Source organism: Lithobates pipiens, unplaced genomic scaffold (assembly GCF_037356315.1).
Source record: "Lithobates pipiens isolate NorthernLeopardFrog02 unplaced genomic scaffold, aLitPip1_a1.2 Scaffold_8, whole genome shotgun sequence".
In the NCBI taxonomy this organism is placed as follows: domain Eukaryota; kingdom Metazoa; phylum Chordata; class Amphibia; order Anura; family Ranidae; genus Lithobates; species Lithobates pipiens.
In genome coordinates this window covers 519,113,302-519,136,788 of record NW_027507903.1, presented here as the reverse complement: position 1 = coordinate 519,136,788, position 23,487 = coordinate 519,113,302, and the positions used below count along the sequence as shown (strand labels likewise).

The 23,487-nt window shown below is 40.2% G+C and overlaps 1 protein-coding gene across 1 annotated transcript in view; it reads left to right on the top strand.

Moving 5' to 3' along the window:
- The window catches only part of TGFA (transforming growth factor alpha), a 93,752-nt gene that overhangs the window by 37,375 nt on the left and 32,890 nt on the right, over window positions 1-23,487 (top strand). Inside the window, exon 2 of the mRNA XM_077469452.1 lies at window positions 11,751-11,804. Within this exon, the coding sequence (XP_077325578.1) occupies window positions 11,751-11,804 (54 nt within the window). The remainder of the gene's footprint in view (window positions 1-11,750; window positions 11,805-23,487) is intronic.

The following is a 23,487-nucleotide window of genomic DNA, read 5'->3' as shown; positions in this document are numbered from 1 at the left end:
TGCTGCACGTGAAGTTGGTTCCAAATGCCTTTTATTAGGTTCCTCAAGGTGGCATTGCAGGAAACCAACAAAGTCTAGGTAGATGTCTTTCGCACAATAAGATTGTGCTTAATCATTAGGTTTATGTTCAACTTTGAATAATACATTTTTTTTTTTTTAATGATGGTGTTCTTGTTAGTGATTTCATCTCCATACTTTCCATTTCATTCCTACTGACTCCCCCGAAAAGCGTTTGGCGTAATTAGGCCCACTGATACCGGTTGTCGGCTAGGTGTCTACTTTTTAATAATAAACCTACATCCAGCAGTATTTAAGCTATGTGCGTCCTTTGTCCCTCTTCCTCTGTGGCGGCTATATGAGATAAATATGACCTGGAGATTAGGCATTTGGAGCCAGTGGGATACCTTTAGTCGGGATCTATTGGACCAGATCCAGTTGACTGCAGGACACCTGAAAGTGTCATGCCGTGTACACACGACCGGACTTTCCGACAGAAAAGGTCAGATGGAATAATTTCATCGGATATTCCGATCGTGTGTGGGCTTCATCTGACTTTTTTCTTAAAAAATTCTGACGGACCAAGATATAGAATGTGTTGTCCGATGGAATCAATTCCTATCGGGAAAACCGTTTGTCTGTATGCTATTCCGATGGACCAAAAACTACGCAAAGGCAACTATTGGCTACTGGCTATTTAACTTCCTTTTTCTAGTCCTGTCGTACGTGTTGTACATCACCACGTTCTAAACGATCGGACTTTGGTGTGATCGTGTATAGGCAAGTCCGTTCCGTCAGAACTCCGTAAAAAAAAAAAAACGTCAGATTTTATTCTGACGGAAAAAACGGTTGTGTTTACGCGGCATCAGTGTATCATGCTTGTTTGATCTCTGTAATTGGGGATTCAATTGATCCGGTAAGAGGCTTTCAGTATGGTGGAGGGCACGAGTCTGTGTTGGAATATACAGCACTTTTCACGCTGTTGGTGGCTTTGGAGAGCACCATCACATGATACAGAAGATATTGACTATTTTTTTTTTACCTCTTCTTTTCTGAACATATTGATGACACATCAGTTTTTCGTATATGGACCATTATTTGTTTGTTTATTCATATATTTGAATTGATTGGAATTTTTCACACATTTTCTATAGTTCTTTATTACAATTTGCACTGTATTGGATTAATAATTTTGTCTGGAAGTGCAAAATATTTTTCATATATGTTTTAAAATCATTCTATGTATTCGGATGATCTTTGGGTGCAGCTCTTGCTGATTATATTACACTAGCGCAAAATCATTTTTCTATGCTTTTTGAAAGAATATTGCTTTTTTAAGCATTGTATAAGTTCCTCCAATGTAGTGATAGTTTGTCACTAGGGAAGGGGCACCGTCTGTCCAGGAACAACTCATTCAGCTAAAAGCCAGGTTGGATATTAAAGGGTGCTTAAAGGAGTGAACTAGAGCACGTGCAGGAGCCACAATACTTCAGCTTCATAGGCAGTTGGTAGGTTTTGAAGTGCACTGTTATCAGCCAATTCTGATATATTCGGGCTGGACACAGTTTTAACCGCTACCCCACATACATATACTGTGGCAGGGTGGCCCTAGGGTGCAAAATCATGTACCTGTATGTGACTCCTCTCCTTGGCTCTGGGGCGCGGGCCACCTAGAGCCACACTCCCGCTGTGATTATACACAAGAGAGGCAAAGCGGCAGTCTGTCTATGTAAACAAGGCAGACTGCCGTTCTGTGAGGGAGGAAAATGGAGATATTGTGTTTGTGCTAAGCAGAAACACGGATCTTTGTTTTCCACCTGTCACAGCATTCCCCCCACTGTTAGATAGCACTCCCTAGGAGAACACTTAACCCTTTGAATTGCCCCTGATATTAACCCCTTCCCTGCCAGTGTCATTTATATCGTGACAGTGCATTTTTTTAAGTACTGATCACTGTATTAGTGTCACTGGTCCACAAAAAGTGACACTTGGTGTCAGATTTGTCCACCGCAATGTCGCAGTCCCGCTAAAAATCACTGATCGCCGTCATTACTAGTAAAAACAATAAAAAATACAAAGTCCATAAATCTATTCTATAGTTTGCAGAGGATATGGCTTTTGTGCAAACTGATCAATTATACGTTTATTGGGATTTATTTTACCAAACACATGTAGCAGAATACATACATATTGGCCTAAATGGATGAAGAAATTAGATTATTTACATTTTTTTTATTGGATATTTTTTACAGCAGAAAGTAAAAAATGTGTGTTTTTTTTTTTTTTTTTTTTGTATTTTTTTTCAAAATTGTCGACCTTTTTTTATAGCACAAAAAATAACCACAGAGGTGATCAAATATCACCAAAAGAAAGCTCTATTTGTGGCAAAAAAGGACATCAATGTTATTTGGGTACAGTGTCGCACGACCGCACAATTGTTCATTAAAGCAACGCAGTGCAGTATCGCAAAAAAATGGCCTTCCGGAGCTGAAGTGGTTAATGATTTTTTTTTTTTAAGGTTTTATTTTTGGATAACCAAAAAATACAAAAGCATAAAACTCAAGAAAAAAATAGAAGAACTGAGCTGGCTGTGGCAGGGTTAAAGGGTTAAATCCAGCGTTGAAAATGGGATTAAATTGCAGGCTGGGAATTTTTTCCACCTTAAGGGGAAACATTCAAATAGATTTCTTGGAGAGAGATCAAACTGCTGCCGTTTAATGTCTGGGTGTCTCAGATCAGAACATGAAGAAAAAAAATGTCATTTGTATTGTCCTCACCTGACTTCCTGTGCTAAGGAAATAACACGTCAAATTATTATCTTTTTTTTTTTTTAAATAGATTGTTATACACAACTTTTATAGCGCCAATTGTTTACATAGCACTTTACAATAATATGTAGTAATGGGTCCAAACAAATTAGATAATTTCCAATGGAATGGTGCATGTGGGGGGTATATAATTACTACTGCCTGTTATGTGCATGTATTTTATTTTGATTTTAAACCTAAAGACCTTTAATAAACTAGGCACAGTATTGGAAGCCAATAGGCAGAATTAGCATTCAGCCAATAGGCATCTAACATGCTACAGAACTGAAAGGTGTATTCATGAATATTGGCTCATACCATGGTGTGGCTGCTTCTGCCTTGTGTAGCTGTAAAGTTTATAAAAAAAAAAAAAACAAACTAATATTTCACTTACCCATGCAGCATGGATTCTTTCCTTTTTGTAGGCAAGTAAGATCACGTGTAAGCTCCCCTGGAAGTACAGCTGCCTCTGTACTTCCAGCCTTTCCTATTCATATTGAAATACCCAGACTGTGATAACACGGCAGCATTGAAAAACCCAGACTTGCCCGAGCTTGGGAGTTAGACCCAGGGAATACATGGAACCAAATCTAATGGTTTCAAGCATTCCAACCTTCTTCTAAAGGTATCTTGAATGTCTCTCTAATTGAAGCTAATGTTAAACTGTTGACTAGATGGTACTACGTTCCCCCCAGATTGGCGTTGATCTACCCAGATGCCTCCCTCTTGTGTTTTAGGGAGTGTAGTTTGGAGGGCTCAGTGTTCCATATCTGGTGGTCATGTCCTCGAATAAGGTAATACTGGCATAAGGTTTTCTGCATGTTGAGAAAAATCACAGGGACTGCAGTCTCTCAAGATCCTGCCATAGCCCTCTTGAACCACAAAGTTGCGAAGATTTCCAAAGATATGCAGGCACTGGTTTTCTTCATTCTAATGGGAGCCAAGATTACGCTTGCAAGGGCGTGGAAAAAAACCTTCTATATAATTTTTAGCGGCCAAGAGGAAAATATCCTGGATCATGTCTCAAGAGCAAATAGTCGCTAAACTACAGGATAAACTAGCAAAATTTGAAGCTATTTGGGAACCCTGGGTGATGTACAGCAACATATCCCTCTGTCCGAGCCCCGCAGATTCTGTTTGAGATGCTCCTAGTCTCCCGCTTCTTCCCTCCTTCCTTTACAATTTCTCTCTCAGGGATTCCTTGGATTCCCTGCCCACACTTCTTTCCCACTTTTATTATTTTTTAATGATCTGCCTATGTTTTACAAGAGGTAGAAGACTAACCAAGTTGATTCGTTGTTTACAAGTTGATAATATAATAGCTTAAAGTGGTTGTAAACCCTTACAACCAACTTTGACCTACAAGTAAGCCTAGATTAAGGCTTACCTGTAGGTCCAAGAAATATCCAAAAGACAGGCACCGCTGTCTACGGCGCATGCGCCGTAGACAGCGGCGCGCAGGTGCACTGAGCGTGCCGCTGTCAACGGTGATATGCCGCGAGTGGCGGCTCCCGTGCGCATGCGCTGAAGTGATGTCATCGAGGCTTTGCCGAATGACAGCGGCGGAGCAGCGAGACCCACCGAGAAGATGGATACTCCGGACTACAGGGACATCGGTGACTTCGCTGGCTCCTGTGTCAGGTAAGTGACACATAATGGACTACTATGCGATGCATAGTAGTCCATTATGCTTTACCTTTGCAGGGAATCAAAGAGGAAGTAAACTCATCAGGGTTTACTTCCTCTATAAAACTATTCTTCTTATCCAGACGCTTTGAGGATTTATGTATCTGCAGCTTCCCTGCTTTGAACTGGAGATCACTGGCCTCCGGTAAAGAGCCTGGGGCGCAGTGGCCTATGGATTTGAGCTCCGCAAGAGACACTGGGCACCTACAGATTGATCCCACGAGAGTGGTGTGTTGATGTCTGCTGGGGTTCGGGAGCCATGCCCATTTGGTCACCCAGACACTTACAATCTTTTGGACCCTGGCTTCTGGGCGAAGCTCAACATTTTTAGCCACAGAGGTGTTTCTTTTTCTTCCAAGCTGTTAAGCCTCGTACACACGATTGGATTTTCCGCAGACAAAACCTCAGACGTTTGTCTAAAGGCGCGTGCCTGGATTTTGCCTTGCATACAAGGAATTGTCAGCCAACAAACACAAACGTAGTGACGTACTACGTGTTTTTTTTTTCAGCTCTTTAGCACCACCCATTGGACTCCTTCTGCTAATTTCGTGTTAGCAGAAGTTTAGTGGGTCTTGATTTGCTCTTTTCATTTTGCGCTTTTCATTTAGCGCTCTTCAGTTCACACTTTTCATTTTCATTTCGTTTTTTAGTTCATCAACCGGACATGTTGCGGAATCGGATGAGATAATGTGCTATTTTTTATTGGCCTTGGAGTTATTGCTTTGACCCAAGTCCAATCCAGGAACAGGAAGAGGAGAAGTTCTTGGACCAAAAATTGGTTACTTTATTAATCGTGAACAATTTTTTGTCATATGGTGAAAGAAATAGGCCTTCGCGCTACTATTTAAAGGTGAAAAATATGAATAAAAAGCAGGGTAATAATATACCTCATATATAAAATATATATGCAAATGAATAAAATACGCTTAACAAATAATGCAATAAAATATGTGCACGTGCAAAATTGCAATAAAGTGCTAAAGGTTGCAGCTGGACCTGATAGCGTTACACAAAACTACCAAACAGAGAATAAAAAATAAAAAATGGTCCTGCACAAATCAACTATAATCATGAATAAGGTGCTACGTGCTTTTAACAAAAATCATATATAATAGTGAATATGCAGAAAGCAGGCACAGAATATAGTCCATATAATAAATCTCAGAATCTTGTTCAATGGCGCCAGAAGTATTCAAAAAACTTTTTTGAGAAACAGCAGGTAAAAGGTACTTCTACAACACGAGAGACTATGAGCTCCCAGAACTCCCACCTCCAATTGTTGAAAAGTAGGCACATCAAGCAAAGCAAACAACATCCATTCTTGTTATTGGCCACCAGGGGGTCTTCAGTTATGGCTGACTAGGGAACAATAACCTCCACACTAGGCCACAAGGGGGCCATGTATTCCTGTGCCGACTGTCTTGTAACTGCGGTGGCAATTTCCACGGGTATATGCCGCTCAAAAAAATAACATGGGGAGAGGGAAAAGGCTCTGATAGTGTAGTATTTAATTTAAACTATAAGGTTTAATCAATAAAATATTAATCAGACTCTCGCATCCTAAACAATAGAACAGCACACAAAGTAAAATGGTGACCTGGCGTCTTCTGCCAGTCCTATTTCACTTCCGGTACGGCGTCACGGCCACTCCCTACGCGTTGCGTCAATCACGTGACGCTCCCCTGAAGAAGTCACGTGATTGACGCAACGGATCAAAATCCAGATGTTTTTCGGAATTATCTCCAGATGACGGACCCCTGCTTTCACCAAATCTTTACCGTCTATATCAGGGATATGCAATTAGCAGACCTCCAGCTGTTGCAAAACTACAAGTCCCATCATGCCTCTGCCTCTGGGTGTAATGCTTGGGGCTGACAGAGTCTTGCTATGCCTCATGGGACTTGTAGTTCTGCAACAACTGGAGGTCCACTAATTGCATATCCCTGCCCTATATTAAGAAGCAGGACACATGCATGAGGCTTTTATTTTATTTTTTGGTTGAATAATGATTTGATTTGTTATATTTTTGGATGCATAGAATTCACTTTTTGGTTAAGTGCTATTGGCAGATATCATGTCTAATTTTATTTAATTTCTTTTTTTAATGCACAATAAAAAAATTGTGGAGAATACTACTTGGCTATGTATTTTACTTCAAATGACATTTTGGGAGTAGGCAGCTACATAAAAAAAAAAAATACAATGTAAAACTGGCAAGGGACAGCAACATAGTTGTATCTTTGTTCTTAAAAACTACTGGATAATGGCGTTGTGGTAACCAAAAAAAAACTAACAAAAAAACATAATATTATATTGATATCACTAGAAAAAAAAGCCTTTGAAAATTTGTTTGCAATAACTCCATCTGTATCACCTGCAAAGCAGCTTCATTATTATCTCATTAAAGAAGAAGAGAATGTGCGCTTCATTTTGAGATTTCATAATTTGCCACGTCACGAATGTGTATTCTCCATTATGAACGCTAGTTTACAAAACCGACCTCTTCTGGCTCATTCTTGCTTCTGAGCATGCGTGTTTGTACTTTGAACTTTTATCCATCGGACTTGCGTACACACACTTGGAAAATCCGACAACACATTTTCCGCTGAAAATTTTAAAGCCTGCAATCCAACATTTGTCTGCGGAAAATCCGACAATTGTCCGATGGAGCGCACAAACGGTCGGATTTTCCACCAACAGCCTGTCATCACACAATTCCCGTCAGAAAGTCCGATCGTGTGTACGAGGCTTTAGTGTATAAATGCATATTGTTGTATTCTAGCATACGATATAGTGACAATGACGACTTTATTTTACCATGATTTACCATGATCTAAAATCCCAAAAAAACGTATTGAAAGTCGAAAAACCCAGACTGTGATAACGATGCATCATTGAAACACCCATATTATGTTAGCGCTGCAGCGTCAAAAAACCTACACTGTGATACTGCTCCATCATTAAAAAACCCAGACTGTGATAACAACACATTTCTGGGTTTTCCAACACTGCAGCTTTATCACAGTCTGGGTTTTTCAATGCTGCGGTATAGGCATAGCACAGTTTGGGGTTTTTTAATGCTGCAGTCTTGGTTTTTCAATGCTGCAGTGTAGGCATAGCACAGTTTGGGGTTTTCAATGCTGCGGTGTAGGCATAGCACAGTCTTGGTTTTTCAATGCTGCAGTGTAGGCATAGCACAGTCTTGGTTTTTCAATGCTGCAGTGTAGGCATAGCACAGTTTGGGGTTTTCAATGCTGTGGTGTAGGCATAGCACAGTCTTGGTTTTTCAGTGCTGCGGTGTAGGCATAGCACAGTCTTGGTTTTTCAATGCTGCAGTGTAGGCATAGCACAGTTTGGGGTTTTCAATGCTGCGGTGTATCCATAGCACAGTCTTGGTTTTTCAGTGCTGCGGTGTAGGCATAGCACAGTCTTGGTTTTTCAATGCTGAGATGTAGGCATCGCACAGTCTGGGTTTTTCAATGCTGAGATGTAGGCATCGCACAGTCTGGGTTTTTCAATGCTGCGGTGTAGGCATCGCACAGTCTGGGTTTTTCAATGCTGCGGTGTAGGCATCGCACAGTCTGGGTTTTTCAGTGCTGCGGTGTAGGCATCGCACAGTCTGGGTTTTTCAGTGCTGCGGTGTAGGCATCGCACAGTCTGGGTTTTTCAATGCTGCGGTGTAGGCATCGCACAGTCTGGGTTTTTCAGTGCTGCGGTGTAGGCATCGCACAGTCTGGGTTTTTCAGTGCTGCGGTGTAGGCATCGCACAGTCTGGGTTTTTCAATGCTGCGGTGTAGGCATAGCACAGTCTGGGTTTTTGAAATGCTGCGGTGTAGGCATCGCACAGTCTGGGTTTTTCAATGCTGCGGTGTAGGCATAGCACAGTCTGGGATTTTCAGTGCTGCAGTGTAGGCATAGCACAGTTTGGGTTTTTGGGCACTGCATTGTTATTACAATCTGAGTGTTTTGGCGCTGCGGTGTTATCACATCCTGGGTTTTTTAATGTTGCAGTGTTATCACATCCTGGGTTTTTTAATGTTGCGGTGTTATCGCATCCTGGGGTTTTTAATGTTGCAGCATCATTACAGTTTGGGTTTTTCAACGTTGCAGTTTAAAAAAAATAAGACTGCTATGACATTGCAGCATTTTGACAGTCTGTATTTTCAGAACTATGCAGCAGGGTCATCACAGTCTGAATGTAAAAGAGTACACAGGACGACGGTGCCATGTGCCAAGTTCATCCAAAATATTCACCAGAATCCAAGTCATGTAAACCTTTCTCCTTTTTAAGATTTCATCTAATGAATTGCCTTTCCATAGTAATCTGTGCTGTATTGTGACCACTAATAGCCCTGTTATATGGCCGCCCATATCTGCAGAGTTCATTTAGAGGAGATTTTTCATTGTATCTTGGATACCCTTTGTGCTTATTGGCATGGCCACGTATCTGTTGGAACAAGCAGAGTTTCGCTGACGTGGAAAACTGGTAAATTGGTAAGTATTTAGATACAATACAGTTCCCAAGCAACTTAAGGTCTACAGACAAGCAACAGGGTAGAATTGATGGCAAATAAAATTGTTTGTCTTTTGTAAATTTTTTTCCTCTGAGCATTTTTTAGCACAGCCTAGCTCAACTGAAGTATGACTTTGTCACATTTATTAAATGTGACAACTACACCACTGCAGTTCTTTAGTGCTGTTTAATGCTCCCTTGATGAGGTCCGGACCAGTTTTAGACAAAATGGGACCATAGGCAAACATGAAAGTTGTGGCCCCCATGTGCTGAAATTCTGTACTGTGTGACGGGGGAAGCCTAATATAAAGTATGCCACATACAACATATTCCAGGAGTATGAAGGTAACAAACTACATAGAGTGCAGGGTTCAGGAGTATGTTACGGTCAGGGGTACGGGGTTCAGAAGGCTATATCATACAACATAGTGAATAGGGTGCGGGGATCATGTGAAAATATCCAAAGGTACAAACGCCAACATTTTTATTGAAGACAAAGACCGTGCATGCTCAGAAAGGACAGAATACATTGCAATACAACACATTACATCACTTCCAAAGTTGTATTCTGTCGTACAAGAATTTTCATACCTTTTCATTTTTTAAAACCTCTTAATTTCTGATACAAAACTAGCATGCAAAAAAAAAAAAAAATACAATCATTTGTCTAATATTCTCATCGTGTGTACGAGTCTTTAGATGAGAGATGTGGGGCCAGCTTTGGTGTGGACTTCCTGGTCCACTGAGCTTTATTCTCTTTGTAGAAGAATATAAAATAGATTTTCAAAAAAGAAATCTTTTTGATAATTTTTAGCAACATCAGAAGCTTGGGAGTTTGGTCAGATGTAATCTTGTCGGACATAAGATTTCCAACACATCATGTCATAAATGGAGCTTGAATGTGAGATTCTTGGGAAGAAATAGGGGTTGAGAGCTAGCTAGAAGCCTACAGAGAAGTATGAATTGTGTCCAGCTATGTGGCTTGTGTCATATACGTATGTTTGAGCTTGAAGTAAGATGATGCTTGATTGGAAATAACAAAGTGCACAGCGGTGCAGTCTGCTTGTGACACCCATGCAAATAAGCGTTTCCGGATGACTAATAACCACAAGGAAAACCTAGTTTACTTTACAAACAGTAGTGAATGGGTGGAACCAGGAATTTTACATATAGGATTCAATTCATTATTTTAGTGCAAAGACCTGTGATGAGCAGTTACTGATCCCATGTCAGCTTTTCAGTAATTTTAACCCATGTAAACATGTTTTCTGATTTGCTTTTTATTGGTTGGAGCAAATATGTGTTTGTACTTACCATATTTGCATAGCACTTCATAAGTACGGTAATAATTTTAAGCTGGAACAACATCTACTGTGCAAATTTTTTTGAGGTTGGTCTTAAGAAGTCGTGTAAAAATATATTTAGTTGCCAGTAGCAATTGGTCAAATATTTGTTTTTATTTTCAAACAAAAAAATAAACAACATTTTCAATTTCTAGCAAAAAATAAAACATATCTTGCTATGGGGAACCCTACTTTTGTATTACTTGGAGGTGTGTATCTTCATGATTCACTCTGTTCTGCATAAATGTATAACATTCAACCTGGAGAGAAAATAACCTGGTAACATTTGATTTTTGCCCCAATTCAAACCAGATAAATGCAGTTTAAGAGCATGAATAACGTAGCATTTTTTAAAAATATAAATACACCCCTGATATGCCGCGTACACACGATCGGACTATCAGCAGCGCTTTGCCAGCAGTATAGCTGCACTGCCCCATTGATTTCAATGGGCAGGAGAGGTGGAGGAGCAGTATACACATCGCTCCTTCACTGCTCCAAAGATGCTGCTAGCAGGACTTTTTTTAGCGTCCTGCCAGTGCACTGCTCCAGTGTGAAAGCCGACAAAATTTGTCTTCAAGTTCCCCAGGAACTGATATTTTATAGCTTTCCTTTTAAGCTGGCCATACATAGGTAGAAATGTGTCTGGTTCAGCAAGTGGCATTTTCGACCCATACATGGGCAGTGTGGTTGTACAGAATCGATGTACCGATTTGATTTTTGTATGACCACCCTGCTGAAGGCACTGATTGAGCAGCACCCTGCTAATCAATCAGTGCCATCAGTTATAATGGCTGTCCCGGTCAGTTTATTCTGACAGCGGGGAAGTCTCCCCACTGTCAAAATACAAAGGCAGAGCGGGAGGATTCCACCATCCAACTCAAATGTGTGGATGGGGGGGATCAAGCCCTTTTTTTTTTGTTTTTTTGTTTTTTTGTTTAACCCAATGGTTAAATAAAAAAATAAATAAAAATGAATCATCGATGGGCTGCCTTACTCTCCCAATGTTTTCTAAAAGCCTCTCTGCCTGTACAACTCACTTCGAGAGAGATGCTTGCAAATGTTCTTTCAAATTTGCAACAGAGTCATATACAATTTACGTAGTAGTACCGCAGGATTTATGACCCGCTTTATGAATTCCATTCTAAATAGTATAGTAAAAAATGTTTTTAAAAATCTTGCACAGAGTGGAACCCCCCCCCCCCCATAATGGTCTCAGCACTGTACATGTCCAGGAACTCAGCTGCAGAAATTTCACCAGCAACTTTGTACTACTCTCCAGCATCTATCAAAAACTGAAATGTCTATTTTAATTGGAATAACCATTTAAAAAAATGTATCATAGAAAAGTTTATGTAAAATATGTTCTTATATATATTTATTTTTATATATTTTTTTTTTCAGGGCTCCTTTTTGCTGCTTGCCATGCACTGGAGAACACAACAGCTGTGCTGAGTGGTGAGTAAGCTTATTTAGTTCATAGAGGTAATGATCTTGGGTGTGGATGAGGGAGTAAGGTGGTAGTAAGCTAATGTACGTATTTCTGTGGATTGCTACAAAAATTATAGAAACATCTTTAAAAAGTTTTAAGAATCAAGAAAGATTTTAGAAGCCAATATTCATGAGAATTTAGCCCGATGAACCAGAGTTTAGGCCCCATTCGCATCTGAGCATTTTGTAGCTTGAAGCCTGAAGCTACAAAACGCTGGAGGGAAAAAGTCAATTATTCTCTATGGAGATGGTTCACATCTCCGCTCCAAAACGCCTGAAGCCAGAAGCTCCAAAATGCCTTAAGCTCAAACAAATTCTAGAACTTTTTTTTTTAGGCGGATTTGGGCATTTTTCTGCTTTTTGCATTGGTGACCTTTTGGCCTGTATAAAATCGCAGCAAAAACACGCGACTTTCTGCCTGAAAACGCTACGCTTAGGTGTGAATGGAGCCTTTGCGATGTCATGGGGCTTTCTGAATGGTATGTATTGATAACACAAGGACACTAGTCGGTTGTCTATTTTTATACGTTTATGTTGAGCATGATGGAATTTTTCTTAATAGGCAGCGTAATCATAAAAAACAGTCACCAGCATGCTTGAAGTAAATTAATATAAACGATGACCATGAACTTCTCCTGTTCGCTTCCTTTTGGTCTGCTAAATATACTTTTCAAATAGATTTGTGTTATGACTTCCAAAAGTGTAAAAAATTACCTGTTGATTTTGACATAACTCTTGAGAGCTGATAACGTCCTGTGATCACTGCCTATGCACAAAGAGGGGTTATGGGGAGGAGTTGTGGAGATGGGGAGGAGTTGTGGAGATGGGGAGGAGTTGTGGAGTTGATGCAAGGTCTGTGGTCTTTGTAATCCATCCGAAATGAAGTAGGCAGGGCTGACAACGCATTCAAAGGCACTGGGGGCTAAAAATACACTCTGTTGTCATGTCAAAGAGGAAGGTAAGAGCACACCAGATTTCTGCCACATCAGCAGTTATTTTTTTTTTTATTATTATCTTGCTTTGACATACATTTTAAAGAGAACCTGTGCTGGGAACATACATAGATGCTATTGCCAAGCTTCACTTTTGTAAATGCTTTAAAACTCAACTCTGTGAAAATGAAAAAAATCCACCCTTGCAGTGCCCCTCTACCCACCAATCTGCAAACGATAATTGCTCATTATGTCTAGGGGATTGCAGAGCCTCGCTCCGACTGACTCCAGCGCTTCCCTCTTCATCCCAAAGTTCCAGTCAATAGGTGGAGTCTCGGCATCATCCCAGACAATACAGGGACATTAACCCTGTAGTGTATGTTTAGTGCAGCACAGCACACCAAAGCACGTGACATTAACTTTCGTGAGTTGTGGTGTTGTATTCATTAAAGTGTGCCTTACCATAGTGCAACAGCTCTGTTCTAAGTATACGTGTTCGCTTATGATAGCTTGAATGTTTTTTATTTGCTCATGAAATACTGATGATCTGAAATTTTGAGACACATGATCGGAGTTTGGTTGTGGTGTGTAAAAAGGTTCATCTTTCCTGTCTCCTTATGTTTTATCAGGTTTCTTATACTGGCCATACGTGGCTCTAATTTTGGCCAATTCAGCAGGAATTGGTTGAAAATTCTAGCCACGGTTGGTGCTTTGACTTGAGCACTACCCAGCTCCACAAAATTACAGCCACTCTTCATATAGTCGGAATGTTGCGGAAACAGCGCCTGTCTAAATACAAAATCAGGCAAGAATGATACCTCCATCCACACTGTTTACTGTGGATGGAGGAATCTATTTGAGCAATCTATGTGTGTAAGCTTAGCTTTTGGCTGGGTAAGGCTACTGCAAGCCCACCAGTCACTTCTGTCCTACAGATGACTAGAAATTGTGCTACTAGAATTGTGTTTGTTTCTGAACCAAAGTGATGAGAAAATTCAAAGAAGCAGGATGGAACATTTTTCTTGAATTAACGCATTCATAACATGTGTATGTAGTGTTAGTCCAGTAAAGTCCATTCATTCCAAAACCAAATGGCTAAATCTTTCAAGCAACATATCAATGTTCTGAGAAATTTCATACATAATTTTCCTGAGCCCTTGTACACACGGTCGGACATTCTGACAACCAAATCCATTGGATTTTGTCCGACGGATTTTGTCCGAAACTGTTGCATACACACGGTCGGACAAAGTTGTCGGAAAATCCGATTGTACATAACGTGATGACGTTATTTCGTTACGACGGGACTACGTTCAGGCTAGTAGCCAATAGCTTTGGTCTAGGAATTTGATCTGAGCATGCGTGGCACCTTGTCCGTCGTTGTAGGCTACACATGATCAGAGTATGTCCGATCGGAGCATTTTGTCAGAAAATTTTACGGACAAGTTGAAAAACTTGGTCCGTCGGAGTATCCGATGGAGACTACACACAGTCGGATTATCAGACAAAACAGTCCGATAGGACACATTCCGTCGGAATCTCTGACCGTGTGTACAAGGGCTAAGAGTTTTGGTTTGAAATTCTATCCATCTATGGCCAGCTTTAATCTGCTTCCAGCTGACAGTTTAATAGAAAGTCCTACTTTTGTCCCAGGGGCATTATGTAGATATGAGGAAAGCATAAAGAGCCCCCAATAATGTCCCATTATATAAGTTTATTATACATGCAGCCCCTAAAGACAGAAGACCAAATCCAAGCATGATGCCAAGCTCTCATCAGGTTTTCTCCAGGTAGCCCTCAAGCTTTGGTAAATGTCAGACACTGAGATCTCTGTACTGTCACATAGAAGAATGTATGGGCTGCATACCTGACACAAACCCTATACATTCACATGGGCTCTGTTACTGTACATAGCAGTTAAGCCAAATAGACGAAGGGAATTTGTACAGATTAAAAACTAAAAATTTGAAATTGTGTACCGAATTAATTTAAGATAAATTTATTTTATCACTAAAGTTAATGTCAACCACAATGGTACTTGGCTGTGGATTATTGAATACTGTTGGTCTTTGCACTGTTTAATGAAAGACCAATTCCATATATGATATAGTGTTGTTCTCAAAATTCTCCTTTTCTCCATAAAAAAATCCCAGGGACTTGTAGAGGTTTATCAGCCTGATGGAAGATGGGCCTTTGTCCAGTCCACTCCAAACAGGTTAATCCTTTATATATAGTTACAATGTGAAAAGTCTCCATTGAGTTAAAAAGCTTGAAAATATGCTCTTTCCAATTTTATTATGCAGTCAGGCTTTTAATGCACCAGTACTCACAGGAGCATACACTTGTGCTGCATATAGATCAGTAAAAAATACAAAAATATGCATTGCTGAACAGTATTTTATGCGCGTACATTCATATAAGCACAAATACACATGTGCAATGCAATCCAAGAAAAGCTAGAAGAATTTTTACATGTTTTTTTCGAATGAATGAAAATGTGCAAATGCATACATTTACTATACAACCCATCCTTGTGTTTTTCCAAAGGACCTTTCTACCTTTTTAAAACAAGACTTGGTTTACCGCAATCTACCTAAGCCTCCACACTCCCCACGACTTCCACGTGACTTTGAAGTCAGACCCCAGTGAGATTTCTTTAACAGAAGTCAATGTAAGTTGTACCAAAGTCGGACCAAAAGTAGTGCAGGAACCTTTTTTTTTTAAGTCGGAGCAACTCAAGTCACACTGTATAGAACTGTTCCATTGCACTGAATGGGGTTCCGACTTCTCATGCGACAAGTGCTCCAAAGGTGGAGCGATTGTCGCATCAGTGTGAACCAGGCCTCGTTCAATAAAAAGTTATGTTTTAGGTGTAGTAAGGCATAACAACCTGTCAGAAAATGAATCGTGCTGATTCTTAATTGTTTACCATGAATTACTCTAGTTTGGAATTAGTATTCTTTGTGAATAATTAAAAAAAAAATGTAAACTGTGCATTTACATTGTTTTCCCTGGATCTGCTTTAGGCTGTAGAAGTTAAAGATCAAGAAAAATCAGTAAAATAAGAGGACACATTTCCAAGACTATATGCCACCATTTTTGGCATATCCAGTGGTCCTGGTTGCACTTTTCCTCCAAGGCCCAAATCTTATAGTTTTGAGGGCAGCAACAGAGAATAAATGGCCAGCAATATATTTAGCCTTAAAGTAGTTCTAAAAGCAAAACCTTTATTTGTACTTTAATGTATTCCCTGCATTAAGGTAAATAATGATTTACTTTTTGCTGTCCTCCCCCATGCCTCTAAATACATACCTCAGTCGTCAGTCGATTTAGCTCTCTGCACAGTTGGATCTCTTCTCTTCTCTTCTCTTCTCTTCTCTTCTCTTCTCTTCTCTCTTCCTCTTCACACGGGGACTTGAGCAGGAGCCAATAGCTCCTTCTGCCATCAATCAAATGCTGTGAGGAGGAAGAGGGGGGCTGGGCCAAGCTGCGCTGTGTGTGTCTATGGAGTGCGGCTCCATAGACGCACACAGCTCAGAAGTGAGCATGCACATGGCTTGCTATGGGGGCCTATGGAGTAGAAAAGCCAAGATTGGCATTGGGGGACCCCAGAAGAATAGATGTGGGGCCACTCTGTGCAATACCATTGTGCAGAGCAGGTTAGTATAACATGTTTATAATTTTAATTTAAAAAAGAAATGTAACACTTTAAGCTGACCATACTTGTTACATACTGATTTATTATTGTATAGATACCCCAAAACTAGAGTGTAATGCAACCTAACTAAACAATCCATTCAATTGCCTCCATGAAAGCCCTTACAATACTTAGTTATTGGAAGATCTAAAGGACTTTGTACAGTCAAATTGTAACATGTTAAGCGTTTTTAAGCAAACTAATGGATGCTTCAGCTTGAGGTTTCAGCTCCAAAGGTTAAGTTTTTACACACTTCAAGGTCAACTAGTGTGCCTACAGTGGTGAGAACGGGTGGAAAGTAAGGTTGAGAGGCATTGTGTTTCAAAGAAGAGCAAAAGCTGGGGTGGATGGGCATGTGGAATACGGGCAGGGGAAACACAAACAGTCATGGTGAGAAAAGGAGTACACATATGGTGGTAAAGGGGTGGCCCAGCTGTGGTGGCCAAAAAAGAGGGGTGGTGTGTGTAGTGCAGTATAATGTGGAAGGGATTGCAGGCTTGATGGATGGTAAAGGTAGAAGGGTGCAGACATGGTAGATGGTGAGGAAAGGGTGGTGCAGTCTAACTGGCCAATACAGCGGAGGAGGCGCTTAGTGGAAGAGGAAGGAGGAGGAGAAATCTCCACTGGAGGCTGAATCTCTCAGTAGCAAAATAAAATATCTGGCTTATGCATTACCCTCAATGGGGAAGTGAAAGCGTACTGTGAAAACCAAAATCTAACTATAGGCAAAACTTTCCATTTTGGTATAGAGTAAGGGAGGGTTATAACTCCTGTAAGGTTTATTTTTGACATCTGTTTCCCATTGGTAAGATTTACCATCATTTCCTGTTCCATAACCAAAACAGGAAGTAAGAAGAAATCCCTGCAAACTAAGAGAATCCCTTGGGGACCACCAGGTCTCCAGAACTAGGGCCCCCATAGGAAGTTTTGTCCTCTGTTACTTTTCTGGGGGCGACACAAAATTTGGGATTTTCTTTTACTTTCAGTGATAAAAGTTAACAGGAGAAATAGAGAGGGTGAATCTCCCTAACGGGGGCATTGACAGATGTTCTAATCCCTCTCCACTACATCCAAAACTAAAAAATAATATTGTGCCTTTTAGGTATAATTTAAGTTTAACCACACAGTTTTTTTAGTTAACAAGTAAATGACAATTTCGCTTACAGTTCTAGAACACCTTCCCATTGGTGCATTGATAAAGCCTTTGCCAGGATTATTTTGGGAACTAGGACATATCTTTACCTCTGAATTCACAGAACAAACATTGCCAGCTTACTTAAAAGGTGCACTCTTGTGTGTGTTTGTTCACGTGTTGTTTGGCTAGCTGGTTCTAGCTCTTCCCCAGGCACAGGTTTTTATGAGTGCTCTGCTTTCGGTTTAGGCTTTTCCTTCTTGGAGAGCACATAGTAAGTATCTATGCTGTGCCCTAACCATTTACAAAGAACAAGATGATCCTGTTGTGTAAATGAGCAAAATACTGATGTCTGTGAGAGGTTTTAGCATTCATGGTACAATGAATCCTAAAACACATTGCGCTCCTGTTTGTGAGAACATCATGCTTTCAGTTTTACTGGAAACATGCAAAGTATTAAATAACATTGTGCTTTGTACTAAAAAATATGCAAATATTTCAACTTTGGTCCTACATTCTGATATTATAAAGCCAATCCGCCACCTACAAATAGTGTAGCGGGCCATTTTGTGGTTGAATTATACCATAAGTTCAATGTTTATTGCTTAGCCTGCAGCATGGTTGTGTTCTTTAGGATATAGGTAGTCTGAAATGTCAAGTTGGCCAAACACGGCTTGGGTTTCAGGCGATTCCTGTGAATGTGAACTGTGATTAAAGTAGAAGTAATGTCCACTTTTCGACTTGTACCTACAGGTAAGCCTATAATAAGAAGTAGGGATGCCGCTCCAAGCGTGTTGGTGTCTCTAATAACCGCCCTCCCCATTCACAACTTCAGGTACAGGCTCTGTGCAATGGTGTAGAGAATTTAAGAAAACGGCCGCACTCCGAATAACACCTTTTATTCGGGGATAAAACAGGTATGCGGCCGTTCAGCTGTTTTCTTCAATTTTCTAAGCCTATAATAAGGTAGAGTGTAATTCCTATGAATGGGCCAAATATTGAGCCGGGTGGAAAAAACTCAGCCGAATCGTAGCTGTAGTTAATGTTGGGGTATTCCAACAGATAGGATGCTAGCTATCAGAATACAATAGCTGACAGCGGGAGATTCATCCATCCATTCTGTTTAGCGCAGTTAGAGGAAGCTATGGATTTCCCTCAAAACCTATACAAGTATGTGCAGCTTAATCTACATTGCCAGTTAAAAAGTTTTAAATGTAATTAATTAGGTCTACATAAATGAGCAAATCAGGTACTCCTTTCCGGTCAATTGCACCATCCATGGACTTAGAGATATAGACTTTTGGTGTAGATAAGGTGCCAGCAGAACTGATTGTATTAAAACAATACAGACACACAGAAAATATACACACAATCCTAGAATGTCTGCATTTTCTAGCCTGAGCATTCAATGTCTAAGTGATATCTGTCAGTAGGACACAAACTGTTTATTTCTATTCCATTTAACAAAACCAGTGTAGCACAACCAATATAAAACACGTTCACTATATGATCAAAAGTCCCAATATTATGAAGATTCCACCGTTGTGTACTTTCTATTCCAATCTTTATAGGCACCATTATACATATAAAGGCTATTCCATTGCAGACTAAGGAGTTTATCACCATACTGTGATTTATCCTATAACGTCCAACAAGATAGCAAGCGTATCATAGCATTCACTCAATATTGGTTCAAGCCAGACAACCCAGAAGAGTTTTTCTTCTGGTTCTTATTTGTATAATTCTGCATTGCGATGTGGACTCTCACCTGATATAGCCCAAAACTGCCATCGTATACGTATGCCCATTGGATAACACAAAATGGAGGTTTATGTTATTTAAGTGGAGTAGTGTGAGATGTGTCCGTAGTGTCACTGTTTTTTAATGTTGTCTTTTATTTGGGGTTTGTGAATATTATTGAAGCCAAATAATTTCAGCTGGCAAATCGGCTTAAAACATAACTACAATTTTAGTTAATTACATGTTGTAAGATCAGTATAGTGTGTTTCCTTCCTATATTTGTCCCTTAAGCCATGGAAAGCCAAAGAAAAGTAATTGTGTATTTCCCTTGTGTACCTAAGAACTGTCTATTACAAATAAATCAGCTTTTTAATCCTAATTAAAGGTTTCCCTGTAATATGTCTGTTAGGTCCCCTCTCATTACTTCTTCACAATCTCGCTGATCCTTAATAATCCTGCGGCTAAACTGATTGGGGAAGGAAATGCAGTTAGTACTTTAAGGGAAAATTATGTCTGAGGATTTAACTGAGGCTGGGCTGGGTCTTAGGCTTGTAGTTAGTTGGGGGGATTTCCAAGTGCTGTATGAACGGTATAGTTGCTGAAGATTTTGACTTTCAATTGACCTATTTTGAACCGGTTTGGGGCAATGTAACTATTGTGATATTTCTTTATCTGAGACTTTTAACCACGTCAATATAATCTGTATCTGATGTATTTGATCAGGCAATGCAAAAAAGCAAAACTGGTAATATTCTGATTTCTTCTTTCACCAGCGTAGAGCAGTCAGTTTGGTAAGTCGAATGATAGGCAAGCAGCTAAATGGTGACATACTTTAAATAGTAACTTTTTTATCTACCAAAATATTTTTTATGTTGTGCAGCCAAGTTTTAAGATCAGGACACCCCTGCCAGGCAGAAAAAAAAAAAATCAGATCCCTTTTAGCGCAACTTGATCCAAAACACACCCCAGCTTTTTGACTGGACAGAGATTCAGTAGAAGCTCAAAGCTGGCAATACACTGTGAGATTTCTTTTGTTTAGGCTTTGTTTTAAGCTGAATAAAAAAAAATCTAAGCATAGATGGACAAATTCCCCAGTCATGCTATTGTATTCTAATAGCTGACATTGCTGCAATACTCACAGTCCCTGTATCTGATTGGATGCAGCTGCTGTTCAGTTGAAAATTTACCAGCAGCTGACTTCAACAAAATTTAACCTTTGAGTCGATCTTTTGTCGAATGGAATGGATCAGCATGGCCACCCACCCACCAGGAACTAGTTGAAATTGACTCCGTGTATGGCCAGTTAAGAAACTGCCACTCCATTCATTCTGCTGCTTCCTCCTGTCAGCATGGAGGTGAAAAATCTAAGTTCTCTACAACAAGCACTTTTAATAGTTGGAGGTTTTTATTGTGCCTTCAGATCTACAGCAAGATTGAGCCTTTCATACCAGTTAGAATTTAAAATACAATCATTCCTTGTCCACGGACATTGCTTTCCTTGGATTCTCAACAGGGGCTCCAGTGTTTGAGAGCAGAGTCAAATCCTAACATGAGTGCTGTGTGCTCTAGGTGTACCTACCTTGAAGGACCACAACACCTGAAGGTGCCTATTTGCTCTGGAGTTTGCTACTCTAGTTTTATTGTTATTCCTTGTGGTTATACCATTCTCCACAATTTGTGCACATTCAGCCAATAAACATTTGTAAGGCTAGGTACTGATATGTCCAGCTGACAGTTAAGTGCCATTTAGATGTGAGAGTCTTGTGTAACTCATTGTAATTGTAAAAACATTCACTACTCGACGTTTGAGGAAGGAAGGGGGGGAGGGGTCTTTCCCCTGAAATGCTTTAGCTGCATTTGATGCTCTTAATAAATAAATGCTTCAAAACGACCTCTGAGTGATATAAACATTTGTACTAGGGGTTCCCCGATACCCTCCTTAGTTACTGATGTTGAATGAAAAGACCTAGCTAGCACTTGGCATTCCAGTTAATCACAAAGGTGTTCAGTAGAGTTGAGGTCAGGGCTCTGTGTAGGCCACTCTGTTTTGTCTGTACCAGGAGTCTAAAGAAAGGACCAGTTTACTGTCCTTCAGACTTGGGGGGGGGGGGGCAGACTGTGCCCAGTGGGAATAAACAGTGCCCGATTAGGGGGAGAAATAGTTGATGTCGTTGGAAGGAATAGTGCCCCATTTTGTTGTCAGTGAAAGGCACTATGCCCCATCATTGGTATTATTGGAAGGAATAGTACCCCATTGTTGGTGACAATGGCAGGAATTATGCCCCATTGTTGGGATCAGTGGTAGGAATAATGCCCCAAGGGCCAGATAAAGACAAGCAAAGGGTCGCATCTGGCCCCAGAGCTGCACTTTGGAAACCACAGTTCTATACCTTTTTAATATTGAACAACATGTAGCCCTCTTAGTCCTTCTTTGTGGTCCTCAGTGGTTTAAGTAATTTAACTAAAAGAGGGCCCAGCTATTCTCCAGTTGACAAAAGAAATACTTCTTTATGTAATTTATCTGTGTAATACTTCAATTAATTATTTATGGTCCCTTTCTCTGGTACAACATGTTGTAAGTTGCAGTCATTCCTATGATATACCAAAGTGCTATAATCCTTTTTGGGGGGGGGCGGGGGGGAATTAAAGTGGATCTACATTGTATCTGAATGCCACAAAACAAGAACATCATTTCATACATTTTCAGTATTCAAAGTAAACTTCCCCATTCATCCATGTCTCCATGTTTTATTTTGCTGAGAAATCATCTTAAAAAATGCTTCCTAGCATTTCTGGCTGTGGCCATCTTGAGTAAGGGCAGATGATTCATGTAACATCTAAATCCTGGAATCCCTCTGCACTTAGCTCAGGCATGTAGGCAGGAGGGTGTGCTTTGCTGCGAAAGCCCCTCCTCCCCTCCTGAAGACTCCTGGGATTTATGACATAATTTGCCTAGGCATGCAAACCAGAAACTAACTGAAGAAATGGATGAAAAAAGTTTAAAACAAGTAAATATGATATACTTTCTTATATCTTTAGTAAAGAGTTTTTAAGGCACAGGCCTTAATGAATGTATTGCGGCCCTCTTGAAAATTTGTTCCACTCCGTTTGACTTACTGTTTCATTTGCGGTTGACGTGCCTGCTCTACAACAAACTCGTAAACCATTTCTTAATGGATCTGGGTTTGTGCCCAAGAGAAGTTATGCTGGAACAGAAAAGAACATTCCCCAAACCGTTTCCACAAGGTTGGACATGCACAATTGTCTTTATGTTGTAACAATAAGTACCCTTTACTGGAAGCACCTGAACTAAAGGATGTCCACATACTTTCGCCTGCTTAGTGATGGTCTGGTTTCTACAAACTTCTGGCCATGTAGTCGATCTTTGGCAATAACCATTACCAGTAAGTCAGCTGTGTTATATCAGATTTCAGAAGTGGAAGCAACATTCCCTGGTGACCCTTAGCAATCAAACACTTGATAATTGAAAAGCTGGTAACGGGTCACTCTTCTGCCGATTTGTGGAATCCATAGTCATATTTGGCAGAATAGTGTAGGCATGTCATTTTCATTTCTGTCACATTCTGTAATTGTGTGTTTGTTCATATTTTTTTTTTAACCAAAAAAAAAACACCTAGCGTTGTCTGAGAGCCTCTGTGTTTTTAACACATGCCAACAGCCGTGATTAATGACCCCCAGCTGTATTTGATGTGGCCGTAGACAGAAAATTTGGATGTAATTGCCTTGCTTCAAAGCAAGAAAACCTGTCCTTTGTGGGATCAAAGAAAAAAACAGTGGCACACATGTAGATCTACAATGCTACCATTTACAAAGAATAATTTAAAGAATTGTCATTGGATCCATTCAGTGATTCTTAGCCTTAGACAGGTGCTCTATTACTAGTTTTCTCGTATATTCGTATAGTTGCTCCCTCTAGTGGCCTTCTGTTTTAGGGAGTGCAGTCTGCATCCTTGGAAAAAAAAATGCAAAAAAATGCTGCACAGAAAATGACTTGTGGGAACTGGAATGGATTTGTCCAGTAACATTTGGAGTGGAGTCACACTTTTGTGTGCTTGCAGCATGTGTGGTACATGCATAGGGGTAAACGGGCTATAGTTTCTATTTCCAAAACGACATCACATAGATGTG